Source organism: Podarcis raffonei, chromosome 3 (assembly GCF_027172205.1).
Source record: "Podarcis raffonei isolate rPodRaf1 chromosome 3, rPodRaf1.pri, whole genome shotgun sequence".
Taxonomy (NCBI): domain Eukaryota; kingdom Metazoa; phylum Chordata; class Lepidosauria; order Squamata; family Lacertidae; genus Podarcis; species Podarcis raffonei.
In genome coordinates this window covers 1,680,700-1,696,485 of record NC_070604.1, presented here as the reverse complement: position 1 = coordinate 1,696,485, position 15,786 = coordinate 1,680,700, and the positions used below count along the sequence as shown (strand labels likewise).

Genomic DNA, 15,786 nt, shown 5'->3' with positions numbered 1-15,786 from the left:
ATTTACCTGATTTTCTATAAACCGGTTCTAGTTCATCCATGACTTCTTTGTAAACAGAAGGTTGAGATAGAATAAATGCTAGTGTCCAGAATGAAACCTAAAGAAAGACCAGAGGAAATGGTCATAGAATGACCTGAGGAAATTACACATTAACCCATAGAATTTGTTGTCACTGTGAGTGCTGACAGCCACTACCTCAGATGTCTTTAAAGTGGGATTGGACAGATTCACATGGAATGGGTTTATCAATGGCTCCTAGTCTAAGTGGCTAACCTGCTATATTCAGAGGTAGCAAGTCTCTGAATATCAGCAGCTATAACCCTCATGTCCTTTTAGTGGGCTTTCAGGAGCATCTCATTGTACACGATGGGACTAGACAGCCAGGACTCCTCTTATTCTCTTCCTAATGATTAAACAGTATGTACATTTGTTTGTTTGTTTTTAAAGTTATTTTTATTATTATTATTTTCCCCCATTCTTTATGATCACACTTTCATCTAGGGATGTCAAATAACTTACAAAAAAAAAAATCATTCAGTTGAAAATCTAACAATAACATGCATCAAAATCATCCTCCTATTAGTTATACATAACAGTATATACTTTTGTACCTACTCATTTATCCTATTTTTTTTATTCCCCCCTTCCTCCCTCCCCTTTACCCCTCCCCCCAAAACTTGTTCTTTCTTCATATCTTTAACCATGTGCACAGATTATTCATTCTAATTTGGATGCTTGGGTTGGCTTCCCTCCGTGCTATCCAGTTCCTATAACTTGTCCTTTTATCCAAAATCTTTTGACATTTGTTTTCCCATGTATCTTCCGTTATTACCTGTTCAAATATATCAGATTGTATATATTCAAAAACATAGTCATTCCATTTTTCCATTGTCCATTTATCATTTTCTTTCCATCCTAATACAATAACAAGCATACTAGCTAAGATCATAATTTTATACCAATCTTGCTCTTTTCGTTCTATTTTACTATTCTCCAGTATTCCTGAGATAAGCATTTCTCTATTGACTTCTATTTTAACCTGAAATACATCAGAAATAACCTATATAATCTTTTGCCAATATTCCTTTACACAAATGCACTCCTATCGCATATGTGCATATACCCTAACTCTTGACCACAATGCCAACACTTAGGACTCAATCCTTTAACTATATGTGCCACTTGCACCGGGGTTCTATACCATTTCAATAGGAATTTCCTACTTAATTCTTTATATTTATCTTATTCTTTTTATTTTATCAGTACTCTTCATCATCTCTTGGACCGTATTCAAATGAAACAGCCCTTCCCGCTCCCATTTATTCTGAATTATCCTTATCATCCTTTCCTTACTTCTTATCATTGATTTATATACCATGCTTGCTATCCTTTTCTCTGTTAATTGTCTTTTGTTAAGTATTTCATCAATTACGGATCCTGACCTCATCATATCCTCTATTTTTTCCGCTTCTATTAATTTTATAGCCCTTGCACTTCCAACCAATATTGTTTTCCTACTTTCTCCAAAATGCTATTTTTTGTCCTTAACTTCCCGTCTTCATCTAACACATCTTTTAATTTATTAAATCCATGTTCTTCTAATTTCTTCCTCCATCCAGGATCTGTATCACTCTTATCTATATATTTTAATGGAGCTCACTTTGAATATACAGGCATCCATTTCTTATTCCACTTCTTCCAAATTGCTGGAGCTATTTTCCTAGGTCCTGTCGTCTTCTTACATGCCATCTGTATATCTCTGATAAAGATCCCCTCTCTTCCTATTCCATTATTTATTTCATTCTCCATCCTAACCATTTGATCTTATCATTATAAACAATATCTATTAAATATTTCAATTGGAACGCTTCATAATAAAATTCTAAATTTGATATCCCCCATCCCATCTCCTCCTGAGGGGAGTAGTTTACTATATCTGGTGTTCTGGCAACAGTATGTACGTGATCTAGCCAAATGTAATTTTTATTAGACTCGACTGTTTTTGCTTCAGTATCTGAAACCGGAATGTATGGGACCTAAAATCTGTGGGAGATCCGCAAACAATGCTCATAAGTATATGAAGGGGTTAAAGACCACAAAGTTCTAATTGCTAGAGCAGACTAACTGATCTCACATCCCCTCTGAGCAGTCTCATTAGGGAGGTGGTGGACTCTGCTTCCTTGCAGGTTTTTAAGCAGAGATTGGATGGCCATCTGCCATGGATACTTTAGAATCCTGAACTGCAAAGGCCCTTGGGGTACCTTCCAACTCTACAATTCTATGATTCTATGACATCATCTCAGCTACTTGCTGTTTTTTCTTAAATATTAAATATACTTAATATCTCTTCTTAACAATACACAATCATAAAATTGCATAACTGTGGTTGGATTACATATTTAAACTTTGCTTCTAGTCCCGGAGCCCCTCTTTGGCTGGCTCCCTGTGTACAGCAGGAAGAGAAAGTGACTCTGGGATGCCCCTTCTTTCGAAGGGGCACTCATTTGCTTTTCTACACAAGGAAGGGAAGATCATAGAATCATTGGGGGGGCGGAGACTTGACACAGGGCTGCTGTTTTCAATGTGTGTTCAGAATAATGCCTAGCCTCTAAAACCTGTTAAGGCATTATGCGTAATATTCTTACGGGTTCCGAGATGAAACGTTCATGCGTCATGTTACGATGGGAGTCATAATCTTTTGCTACTGAATCAATCTCTCCTGCAGATTTTGCCTCAGATGAAGGGGAGGAAGAACCCCAAAGGATAGTGCTTCCTTTATTCCCCGCTCTTAAGAATATGTTCTTGACAGCATCCTCAGATACCTATGGATTCTCCTCAAAAACTGCCACCTAATCCAGAAATCCCACCTTAGTGAGACCCAGAGAAAGAAGTAGCATTACCAGAATGCCTGCCTCACATACAAAAGCAGAGTGCTGTCCCTTGAATTGAGGATGGCAGTATCAGGTTCATGATTTGTGAGGCCCTGTGCACAGCCCATTTTTGTGGGGCGGGGCTGAATGTGCCTTTGCACTGTGCTCACTCCTCCCCAAACAATTTTTGCTGTAAGCCAGGCAGAGGGAGAAGATTATGATAATAATGAGGCCTCTGAATTAGGCGGAAGCTCCTCCTCATGTGCCCAGTCCCTGACACTCTTCTTTCCATCTGGGTCCCATGATAACTGCCCAGGCAAGTCCTTCCCTCCAGAAAGGGAGAGAGGAGTTAAAATCATAACCAACTGGATTTGAAAGTGGGTGGGCCCTTCCAGCTCCACCCAGGGCTCTTTGTCTGCAGAGTGAGAAGAAGTTACACTAGTCTCTGCTTGCATCAGACCCCAACTTAGAAGGTTGCTTAATACCTTTCTTTCTATAAGGACAAGAGACTTACTCTTTTAAAAAATGCGACCTCAGAGTCTGGGGCCCTGGTTGCTGGCATGGGCCCTGGTGCAATTATTCTGATTTCCTGGTGTTCAAACAAATCACCTTATCAGTCACATGCCTGACTTCACTCACTGGCTATAAACATCAACACAGGAGCAGCTAGCCCAGGTCATTTGAAAGAAAATACATAGAAATTGCACATTGTTTCATAACTTTCTTCCTGGAAGGGCTAGAGACTTACCGTATATTTCGCCCCATAGGGCACACCGGCCCATAAGGCACACCTAGTTTTTTGGGGGGGAAATAAAGAAAAAAAATTATTTCCCCCCCAGGCGTGAGGCTGGGGCGGGGGAAGCCCGAGCTTCCCCCGACCCCAGCCCCCAGAACAGGCTGCTCTCCGCAAGCCGTGGGAGCCCTCCCGCGGCTTGCGCAGAGCTACCCGAAGCCCCGGCACGACTGCTGAGCGCGCCGGGGCTTCGGGATAAGAAGCAGCGCTGCGCAAGTCGGGGGAGCCCTCCCGCGGCTTGCGCAGAGCTACCCGAAGCCCCGGCGCGACTGCTCAGTGCGACAGGCCTTCGGGATAAGAGGCAGCTCTGCGCAAGCTGGGGGAGCCCTCCCGCGGCTTGCGCAGAGCCACCCGAAGCCCCGGCGCGACCGCTCAGCGCGACGGGGCTTCGGGATAAGAAGCAGCTCTGCGCAAGCCGGGGGAGCCCTCCCGCGGCTTGTGCAGAGCTACCCGAAGCCCCGGCGTGACTGCTCAGAGCACCAGGCTTCGGGGTGCAGGCAGCTCTGCGTAAGCCGGGGGAGCCCGGCGGGAACTCCCGCGGGCTCCCAAGGCTTGCGGATAGCTTCCTGAAGCCTGGAGAGCAAGAGGGGTTGGTGCACACCAACCCCTCTCACTCTCCAGGCTTCAGCAAAAGCCTGCATTCGCCCCATAGGACGCACACACATTTCCCCTTTGTTTTTGGAGGGGGAAAAGTGCGTCCTATAGGGCGAAAAATACGGTACTTTTCTAAGAAACTGAAGGCTCAGAAAATTGCCTGCCAGTGGCTCCTTGATTCACTTTACTCACTGAAGGAAGCATACTTTCTGTCTCATACTTACAGGAATTGTATTAGCTTGAGATGCCCAAAGGAGTAAGAGGCCATAATTAGCACTGAAGGTCTTTCCTTGCAAAGTGTCTAGGACATGTTGCCAAAGTGTCTGTTAAAATCAGAAGAACACAGACGAAATAAAAATAGCATACACTAATGGGGTAACAAGTCATTCTCACAGAGCAGCCATATTTTACTTTGAACCCAAGCTATTTCTATAACAAGCTGACTTACACCGGCCACTGGCTATCGAGTGCTTTTTATTTTAAATTTTGTAGAATTGTAGAATCATGGAGTTGGAAGGGACCCTGAGGATCATCTAGTCCAACTCCCTGCAATGCAGGAATATGCAGCTGTCCCATACAGGGATCGAAACTGTTATCATGGTGCACCATGCTCTAACCAATTTATATGAAATTTTAATGACAATCTTTCCTCCTTGTGAAAGAGGCTATTTTAATGCCTCTTTTGCTGGGAAGGGGAGAGAAATTTCATGGGGCAGGGGATGAGGAGGAACATGTGTGTGTGGCTGGTTCCCCATGCACTGCAAGTTTTACTATGGAAGAGGTGGCTCTGCCTTCTCTTGCAGAGCTGTGAGGCTCTGCACACACACAAGCTTTCTTCCTTACACCATTTTCTAGAATGCCCAAGTGACCACACTTCCTTCAGGTACAGATGATGGGGAAAGATACAAAAGTGTCAAATCTGTTGCCGCATGCTAGCTGGTATTTCCCCCTGCTCTGCTCATCACCATTTTAATGTGAGCCCTGCCTGATCCACACTTTAAGAAACAATAGCCAAGCCAAAACACAGTTAACCTTCAAATTTTGTAAAAATTCTCTGAATTGTGTGACGCAGTTCTCCAGTCAAATAATGTGTACAGAAATGTGTATATTAAGGGAAGGGGTGCACAAAAATGCATATATTAGTGAAAATAACATCTAAAATATTATTGTATTAAAATGCATTGACTATTATTATTATGGATCTCTTGGGGGGAAATGTTTAGAGTGGGCAAAATCGCATGCATGTATGTATTTGAACAAATTTGCACTAAAAGCTTGGCTGTTTTCCATGAGGACTTTTTTCCTTAAGCAAAATGATTCTGAACTGAACCGATTCGGAACTGATTCAGAAACTGACCTATTCTTTCATCCCTAACTGCAACCTAGGTGGGAGAGATAGGCACTGATGGTCAGACCACAAAGAAGCCCAAGCACAAGAGTTATTTTTTATGATTCCATGCTTCTAAATATTTGTTAAATGGAAATAGGTACATTTTACATCTTCAAGATGACAGTAGGGAAGAAATGTGTACACCCCACACGTCCTTGTTTATTGTCATTGTATGTTTTATTGCTGCTAGCTGCTTTTAATTGCCAGACAGAGTACCGTACTTTTCTGTCTATAGGATGCCCCCATGTATACGACGCCCCCTATTTTGGGGTGCTATAATTTAAGAAAATGGGGGGAGATGACTATATTACCAGAGTTGCTGAGCTTTTTTGGGGGGAGGATTGCCTACAGTTGCTGAGTCTTTGGGGGGGTTGCTTTTGGGAAGGATTGTGCAGAGTTGTTGGGCTTTTGGGGGGGATTGCCCATGGGGGGGTGCAGAAAATCACTAACCCTAAAGACAAGAGCTCAGAATTGCTCGCGTCGCAGAAGCCGACAAGCACCTGCCCGTTTGCAAACACAAGCTGGAAACCAAACACCCAATTGCCGCAGCGGCAGCCAATCCAAGGCAGGCCTTGACGCAGCAACCAATCACTCACCAAATCGCCATTTACAAGCTGCAGCTTGTGGCTGCAACCAGTCACCCGGTCCCCCAATGTACTGCCCGTGTATTAGACGAGCTCTGTTTTTAAACACTATTTTGGAGTAAAAAACCCTCGTCTAATACATGGAAAAGTACGGTAAATCTGTGCTCTCGTTATGCCAAAACTAAAGAAACACCACTGTCACATTGCTAGAAAGAACCCTAGATCCAGTACACGCTGAGTCTTGGAATGGGGAAATACACAACCAGAACATACAAAAACCATGTGAGGAAAATGTCTTATGGCAGCTCTGGAGCTTGTGTAATGTTCTGCAATTGATGGGGTATGTGGCAATGGAATGAGGGGGTAGCATTAGATTCAAATGTGTTCCTCCCCATATTTCTCACCCGCATGCTGCCCACAGCTCAACCCCTTCATTTGCTCCACCAACGTATCTCTGTTAGCAGAATGGCTAGTGGCCTATCTGGCATTCTGCCGAAATAGTGACAACCTGCTGATGCCCAGAGCATTGTTTGGTGGGCAGAGCAGCCAGAAAAGAGAAGCCTTCAGCCAGTTGCTCCTGATAAACTAGGCTTACAGTCAGCTGCTCCCACGGTTGGTTGAGCTAGACTGATACTTATGAATTGGAAGAATACAGATACGATCCTCCTTAATCAATGGCTTGACAACATGGCAACATATGAACAGACAGCTTATAGATGCAGACTTTTTTTGAATAGATACAATGATATTTCGAATGAGTTTACAACTTTGCACATGAAAAGCCTTATGGAAGGTTTACCTTAGAACTGTCATCTGAAGGATTAGTTTCCTCTGCATGCAAGACAACTTTTTCAAAACTTTTTAGGAGCCACTTCTTTGATTTAGACCATTTTCTAGGAAGCAAAAAGGAAAACAAACCCTTATGAAATATATATGATTATCTGTACTCAGGAAATAATTCTAAACAATTTTCCTATAATTTTTTTAAACTTTCAAGTAATGCTCAGTTGCAGAAGTTCAGCAGGGCTCAGCAACCCTGACCTTTGCTCTGTTCTTTCCAGGCTCATCCACGCTTTAAAGCCCCATGTCCATATTTTTGGCTCTGGAGCCTTTCCAGGCAAAACCTGCTCTTCAAAGTTCAATTGGAGCAAATGGCAACCGGTGGAAAACCCAAATTGACATTTGCTCAGATTAAGCACTAAACAGTGCGGTTTTGTGGGGAAAGCTCTGGGGCAAAAAATCCAACACTCAGGCATGGAGCTTTAAAGTGTGGGCCTCTGCCTGGAAAGAGCAGGGCAAAAGGTGAGTGTGAATGAGCCCTTGAGCAACCAAATCTGCTCACAGTTCAAGGCACCACATTAAGGTGCTGTTTTCTTTTTATTCTGGCTAGGAAGAATGGTTCTTCTCCTAACTGGCTGGCATAAACAGAGCGTGATGCCAGAAAAAAGAGTGGTGATGTCCTGTCAGTGAAAATAAGGAATAAAACTCTAGTGGGACAAACTCAGAGGGTAGTCCCTCAATTTTAATTTTTATGTGGTTTTATTGTATATAGATACTGTTGTTGTAAACCACTTAAATGTTTTTATGATATGTAAAGGAAAAATAAATACACCTCTCCCCCCCTACTCTCTTTCATTCCCACTGGCGTTTTCCCTTTCCTCACAATAATTAATGGAGCCATTACACCCCACAGGAGGAGAAAGAAAGATGCTCCCAGTTCATGCTGGTCAGTAAGATTGAAAGGACCTGCCATGCTGGCCTTCATGAACAGGGTGCATTGAAAAAGAAGGAATAGTATTACCACTGCCCCTTTTGTCACTACTGGAGAATTGCCAGCAGAATCAGGGAAGGCTTTCTGCTTGAGACAGAACCACTTCTAATCCCAACTCTGATCACAGGGCAAGTACTTTCACTTTTATGAGAAGCCCTGCAGGATTTCTCAGAAGAGCCTTATGAAGTGTAGGTGGGTGCCCACAAGGCAAGATGCAGTGATAACAGCAAGAACCTTTATTGAACTACATAACTGGGAAACAGGGGCAAAGAAACTCCTTATATACATTCCTGAAAGCCTGGGCCACTCCCACTCTCAATGTGATTGGATGTCTAAACTTCCAAACTGCGAATCGTGCCTCAGAGTTCAAGGGCCAATGGCAGAGGCCCAAATCCTGAAATGTTCTGTGATTGGACATCATGTATCGAATCAGAATACAGGAGCTCAGAATCCTTAGTCCAGACTCAAGCTCAGGCAAACACAGACCACTAAATATATAACACCTTACAAGAAGGGGGAAGATCCAATAAGGGCTTGCTGCAGGCCAGGATCTAAAGGATTTCTTAGGCATACAAAGGCACTTCTAAATACATGGTGAGCTACTGCAGACTGGCTCATAGCTAACTCCCAGAAAAGAAAGAGCCATCTTTGGAACATCCTTCCACTCTGCTCAGGCAGTTTGTCAACTCAGGATGCAGTTAAGGCTAACCAGGATTTCCCTTACTATCTATCTCTATTTTCATTGAGGTGAGGATTAAATGATCACAATTATTTTTTGAAAAAAGTTTAGCGTCTGTTTCCAGATAGCCAAAACTGCACTTGGCCTAAATTTGCTCCCATTCAAGCAGGTTCCATAGCAGGGCCATGAGGCAAGCTCGCCTTGAGCGGCAGAATCCCACCAGGCAGTGCCCCGTGGAGTCCTGCCACCTCTGGAGAAGCGGCACACAGAGCAGCAATGGTTTCTGCAAAGATCTCACATAGCACATGAGAACTTGTGAGATTTCAGCGAGATCTCGCCAGAAGCCAGCACAACTGCTGGTGCTTTGTGAGTGCCGCTGTGCAATGCGGGTAAGGCAGGCTTCAGCAGTGGCAGGGGAGAGGAGCGTAATCAGAGGTGGGGCAGCAAGGTGGCACATTTACGTTTCTCCTCCGGCGGTAAAACAGGATGCACTGCCCCTGTTCCATAACATCACACTAAGCTGACTCTGTGCTCACACCTCTTCACAGAATGCAGGGCCCCCTCTTTGTTGTAGTGTAAATCTAGCAAATCAAAAGTGAACTTTGCACATACTAGTTAGGCTCCCCAACTAGCTACTGCAAGCAGTCTTGGATCCAATGACTACAGGAGTATGCCAGTTGGAGGGAAAACATGCCATCATATACGGTACGTTGTCTATGGATTACACCCATAATATTGTAGACATAAGCAACAGGAATCTGAGGACAGTCTAAGCTAGAACATGAATTTCTGGATAAATTTATATTGTCAAACAGAAACACTACTCCCTTACTTCAAAAAATATTTTGGAAGTTGGGTAGCATATTCAAAATCATCATCAAAGTTCTGATAGTGCTCTTCAAACTCCTTGACATTATCCCTGGTGGTCAAAAATATGTCTTTTCCAAACAGGGTGTTCACTGTTGATGGGAACATGATGTGCCTGCAATGGGAGAAAAGGTATAGTTGTGGACTGAAGGAAAATAATGTTAGAATCCACTTGGAATGGTCAGCTGTTGGCTATACTGGTTTCATACAACTAAAGTAAAAATAGTAAAGTAAAAGTAAAGTAAAAATAGGTGAAATAGATTGTAGTGGATAAACTTCTGCTGTATAGGGCTTTAAAGGTTAAAACCAGCACCTTAAACCTGATTCTGTACTCCACCGGGGGCCAATGCAGCTAGTATAGCACTGGGTAAATGTGATCCCACAGCGAAGATCCCGTAAGGAGTCTCGCTGCGGCATTCTGCACCCGCTGGAGTTTCTGGATCAGTTTCAAGGGCAGCCCCACATAGAGTGAGTTACAATAATCAAGCCTGGAGGTGACCATCACATGGATCACAGTGGTGAGGTCAAGGTGTGAGAAGTAAGGGACCAACTGCTTAGCTCAGCGGAGATGAAAAAATTCTGTCTTTGTTGTAGCTGTAACCTGTGCCTCCCTAAAAAGGGAGGTGTCGAAAATTACACCCAAACTCTTGTTGGAAGGTGCTGGCACTAGTTGCGCCCTTGCAAGGGATGGGAGTTGGCCCCACAACCCCATATCGTCTCGACCCAGTCTTCGAAGGATTTACCTTTACCAAGCTCCCACGTAGCCATCCAGCCATCTGAACAGTGTGTCTAGGGCTGAGTCAGGGTGGCCGTCCATCAACAGATAAAGCTGGGTGTCATCAGGATATGTCATTCTAATACAGTGGTACCTCAGGTTAAGTACTTAAGTCGTTCCAGAGGTCCGTACTGTTCTTAACCTGAAACTGTTCTTAACCTGAAGCACCACTTTAGCTAATGGGGCCTCCTGCTGCCGCCGCGCCGCCAAAACACGATTTCTGTTCTCATCCTGAAGCAAAGTTCTTAACCTGAAGCACTATTTCTGGGTTAGCGGAATGTGTAATCTGAAGCGTATGTAACCTGAAGCGTATGTAACCCGAGGTACCACTGTAATGTTAGAATCCAATTCTCCCAAACCTAAATTTCAGACAAGCTGGGCAAGGGGGCGCATATGGATGTTAAAAATCATCGGGGAGAGAATTGCACCCTGCAGTACTCCAAACACAAAGGAGTAGCGCGACGGCAACTCCCTCCCCCCCAGTGCCACCCTCTGTCCCCGACCAGAGAGAAATGAGTGCAGCCATTGAAGGACTGCACCCTGAATCCCCTCGCAGGTGAGGTGGTGGTCTAGATGTTTGTGGTCAACCATGTCAAAGGCTGCTGACAGATCTAAAAGAATCAAGAGCCCCGACCCGCCTCAATCCAGCTGCCTACGGAAGTCATCTGTTATGGCGACCAGAGCCGTCTCGGTCCCATGACCAGAGCAAAAACCAGACTGGAATGGATCCAAAGCCGATCCAAAGTCAAATTGTTCCAATGTACAAGTATGTATTATGGTTTGATCCCTGTATGGCCAGCTGCATATTCCTGCACTGCAGAGTGTTGAACGGGAGGCTCCTTGGGGTCCCTTCCAGCTCTATTCAATGATTCTATGAAATTAGCCTCAAAGAGTATATTTCTCACACTCCCTTGCTATTACATACTGAGGAGATGCTACTGTTGGCTTCACAAGAATATCCTATCCAATAGTAAAATGGGTTTATGGCAACTCCACCAGTGCTCTACCCTTCTGCTTTCTCTTGTAGTGTTTAAACTATATTTTATTTTCTTCTAAACTACAACATTTATGGCTTATTCTAGATATTAATTTTATTTAATGAAAAGAATGGAGGCCTGTGCCATTCTGGCTGGTTTGCAAAATCACCTACCTTACAAGATCTCTGAGCTCCTCAGTTCCCTCGTGACCCAAGCCCTCCATGTTTCTCTGAAGTTCCTGACAGAGACTCCTAGGCATATGCTGCAGATTAGATGTACTCAGTCTTCCCTTCATCATGATATATAACCTGCTCCTATTCTTGTAAAATATTTCTTCAGGAATTGAAGCTTCAAAATCCAAGTGGGAAAAATAACATCAGTCAGAATAAGCTGTAAAGTTTTACCGGTACTTAAAATACCCTAGAATCTGTGCAGGCATCATGAACAGTTTTGTTTCTATATTTCATGTTGTGTTGTCTTTCAAAATAGGCAATTCTTTCTGATTAGACATAAAAAATATGTAGATACAGAATCTTGACATAATGTGCCCTGGTAAAGTTGGGTGCTTCCTTGTCTTCACTAAATATGTCTTCATTATAGCGTGAATAAGCAACTGAGAATTTCTTAATGGCATATATAGGAATGGCAGACTCCTCCGAGTCTGATGCCATGGCACTCCCACACTGTTTCTTCCATCTAAATTTCATGCCCCCCCAGTGGAAAAATACATGTACCTGTATGTCACGGAAGTGTACATCGAAGTGCATATTGCTGTAGTTTGCATATTAATCTGAGTTCTAGAACCAGTAAAGTGAATAGGATCAGAATTCATTGTTGTGGAGTGTGTGTTAAGTCCACAAACAATAAGTAATTAATGGCATGTTCAGCATGTTTCCTTTACATTGGGGTGGGGAAGACAGTGATCAGTTGATAGGTGGGGGTTAAATCCTGCTTTCCGCAGGGTTAGGCGGCATGTGGGAGTTAGGTAAGTAGTTCCCAGTGAGTTAAGTTAGTTCCCAGTAGTGATGTATGGAAGTGAGAGCTGGGCCAATAATAATAATAATAATAATAATAATAATAATAATAATAATAATAATAATAATTCTATTTATACCCCACATTTCCTGGTTTCAAAACCGGGCTCAGGGCGGCTAACAGCAAATATAAATGATTAAAATGCGACTTTAAAACAGCATAAAATACAACATAAAATACAGCATCAATATCAATAAAATTCAAAAACTCAGGAGTCATTTTTTTTGGGGGGGGGGAACCCGGTCAGTAGACATCAAATGATCACCAGGACCAACTGGCCAAGTTGGTCCTACTAGGGTCAGCAAGGAGACCAGGGAAGAATTTAAATGTGGGGTCCCAGAAAGGGATTCTTCATAGAAGAGGAAAGGGAAAAGGGAATAGAGGTTCAGGCTAATTCAAATTGAAGGCAAGGTGGAATAGCTCTGTCTTACAGGCCCTGCAGAAGGAGCTCAAGTCCTGCAGGGCCCTAGTCTCATGGGACAGAGCATTCCACCAGGTCGGAGCCGTCACTGAAAAAGTGATGGAGGATAGTCTGGCTTCCTTAGGGCCTGGGACCTTTAAGCTATTATTATTCATGGACCTTAGGGTCCTCTGCGGAACGTACCAGGAGAGGCAGTCCCGTAAGTACAAGGGTCCGAGGCTGCATAGGGCTTTAAAGGTTAAAACCAGCACCTTAAACTATACTCCACCGGGAGCCAGTGCAGCTGGTAAAGCACTGGGTAAATATGCTCCCATGGCAAGGACCCTGTGAGGAGCCTCGCTGCAGCATTCTGCACCTGCTGGAGTTTCTGGGACAGTTTCAAGGGCAGTCCCGCATAGAGCGAGTTACAGTAGTCAAGCCTGGAGGTGACCGTCGCATGGATCATGTCACATGCATAAAGAAGGCTGCTCGCCGAAGAATTGATGCTTTTGAGTTATGGTGCTGGAGGAGACTCTCGAGAGTTCCATGAACTGCAAGAAGATCAAACCTATCCATTCTGAAGGAAATCAGTCCTGAGTGCTCACTGGAAGGACAGATCCTGAAGCTGAGGCTCCAATACTTTGGCCACCTCATGAGAAAAGAAGACTCCCTGGAAATGACCACTCCCCACACGCCTTTTGTGTGGTTGTGTGCAGCCCCCGGATCCCAGTGAGGCTCCCGGTAGTATGGGCTGGCTTCACCCACCCCAGACTGGATACCTGGAGATCTCTGCCTACCTCAGCCAATCGCCCAATCCTGCCTGGGGAGGCATTGCCAGGGGATCGGCCAGGTAGGGGGAGGGACCATCCTGCCCACACAACGGAAAGTGAATCTTATACCTGCGAAGCGTCAGTTGGCTCCAGAGCTTCTCCCATCCTGCCCTCCCTCAGTTAAGCCTTATTTTGCAGGTTAACCTCTTCTCCACAGGTACGTGGGTCACTGTTGAAGGGCCAGAAAGGAATTTTCCTGCATTGGCAAGTTTTGCCTTTCCCGTAGCAAAAATGTCACAACTTTGGCGGTTTCAGGCCTTGGGTGGAATCCTTTAGTCTATCTTCCTAAATGGGGGGGGGCGTGAAGCGGTGACCCAAGCCCCCCTTGCGGCAGTGATCCCAGGGTTCCCCATTAAAGGGGTCTTTAGCCATACGTCAAGAGGTTGTCATTGCTTTCCCCTGCGAAGGCGGCAAAACAGGGGGCGGGCTCTCTGCTTGAACATATGTTTTCCAGAGCCAGTCCAATCCCCACACATTCTGGATAACCCTGAAGTCTCCCAGATCCCCGGCAGGGGACTGAGAAGGATAAATGCCCAATGCCTGAGCCAAGGTCTCCCTACACCTAAAACTTAATAAAGTTGTGGCCAATTTTAATCCCATAGCACATTTCTTGAGTCATTATTCCACTCAGGGGTTGCCTGGGGTTGGGGGGACTCCGCCTGTCCATACAAAGATCCTGATGTTGGGAAAGATAGAGGGCACAAGGAGAAGGGGACGACAGAGGATAAGATGGTTGGACAGTGTTCTCGAAACTACCAACATGAATTTGACAAAACTGCGGGAGACAGTGGAAGACATTAGCCTGGTGTGCTCTGGTCCATGGGGTCACAAAGAGTTGGACACAACTAAATGACTAAACAACAACAAAAAATTTAGTGGAAACAAGCTGCAGTGGAATGGAAGCAGTGCTAATGTTTATGAACACAGACGAGAATGGAAATTGTTGCCTTCTTACCTGTATAGTGCCTGTATTACTGGAACTGTCTTTAGTAAGGCTAACAACATCTCTGAGGGAGGATAATTTTGAAGTGAAAAACATGAGTGTGTTACGTAAATTTGGTTTCCCTATAGAATACTGTAATTGGATTAAAATGATTTATAAAAACCCAACATCCCAGATTGTTACAAACGGAAGAATTTCAAATTTGATTAGTTTAAATCGAGGAACGAGACAAGGGTGTCCTCTTTCTCCGTTATTATTTAATCTGTGCCTGGAACCATTAACAAGAGCAATAATTCAGGATGAGCATATCAAGGGTGTAAAACACAACAAAGATAATTACAAAATTGTATTATTTGCAGATGATATCCTTTTATTTATTACAAAACCAGAAGATACAATTCCAAAAATTATGGAGAAAATAAAAACCTTTGGCAGAATATTGGGATATTCTATAAATTGGACAAAATCAGAGATTTTACCAATTGGGCCAAGGGCTACATTGTATAGAAACCATCAATTTTGGATGTGCAAAGAGTTTATTAAATATTTGGGTATAATGATTTCATTGGATATAGACCAAATTGTAAAATTAAATTTGAATCAAATTATAAATGAGATTTTTTAAATATATATTGAAAGGTGGGGACCTCTAAACCTTTCCCTTCGGGGAAAGGTTAATGTCCTCAAAATGAATGTTGTTCCAAAGCTTTTATACATTCTCAGAGGATTACCAATACATATTCCCAAATTTTATTTCCAAAAAATAAATCAGCTATTTAGATTGTGCCTGTGGGGTACAAAGCCACCAAAAATATTACTACATAAAATGCAACTTCCAACTAAGGAAGGTGGCTTTGGTCTCCCAAATCTGGAACTATATCACCAAGCCTACCTGCTGAGTAAGACTAATGATTGGAGAGCTAGCAGGAATCCCAATTGGGCTACTCTTGAATATAGTTTCTTTGAACCTCTTGTAGGGTGGACTAAACTGGGCTGCAATTTTATGAAATATCCTATTATCCTGGAGACTATTAAAGCACCTATAAAAAATTGGATGAATATAAATAAAAATAATAAGGATGACCCCTTTCAGCATGAGAAATTAACAATATGGGCCAACCCAAAATTAAAAATTGGAAATCAAGTAATAATTTGGCAAAATTGGATGAAAAAAGGTATTTTGACATTGAATCAATTAATTGATGAAAATTTGTGGAATATAAGACCTTGCAAGTAAAGTATGGATTAACCAGTGAAACACAAGGGCAATACATCCAA

The 15,786-nt window shown here is 43.4% G+C and overlaps 1 protein-coding gene across 5 annotated transcripts in view; it reads right to left on the bottom strand.

The window, feature by feature from the left end:
- The window catches only part of LOC128409843 (24-hydroxycholesterol 7-alpha-hydroxylase), a 71,202-nt gene that overhangs the window by 31,839 nt on the left and 23,577 nt on the right, over nucleotides 1-15,786 (bottom strand). For 4 of the 5 annotated variants that reach the window (XM_053380293.1, XM_053380296.1, XM_053380294.1 and 1 more), the window contains exons 3-7: nucleotides 11,474-11,648; nucleotides 9,514-9,663; nucleotides 7,031-7,124; nucleotides 4,482-4,580; nucleotides 7-97 (exon numbers count right to left, since the gene is read on the bottom strand). In XM_053380293.1, coding sequence (XP_053236268.1) covers nucleotides 7-97; nucleotides 4,482-4,580; nucleotides 7,031-7,124; nucleotides 9,514-9,663; nucleotides 11,474-11,648 — 609 coding nt within the window. The remainder of the gene's footprint in view (nucleotides 1-6; nucleotides 98-4,481; nucleotides 4,581-7,030; nucleotides 7,125-9,513; nucleotides 9,664-11,473; nucleotides 11,649-15,786) is intronic. The other variant, XM_053380295.1, reaches the window with a different exon arrangement.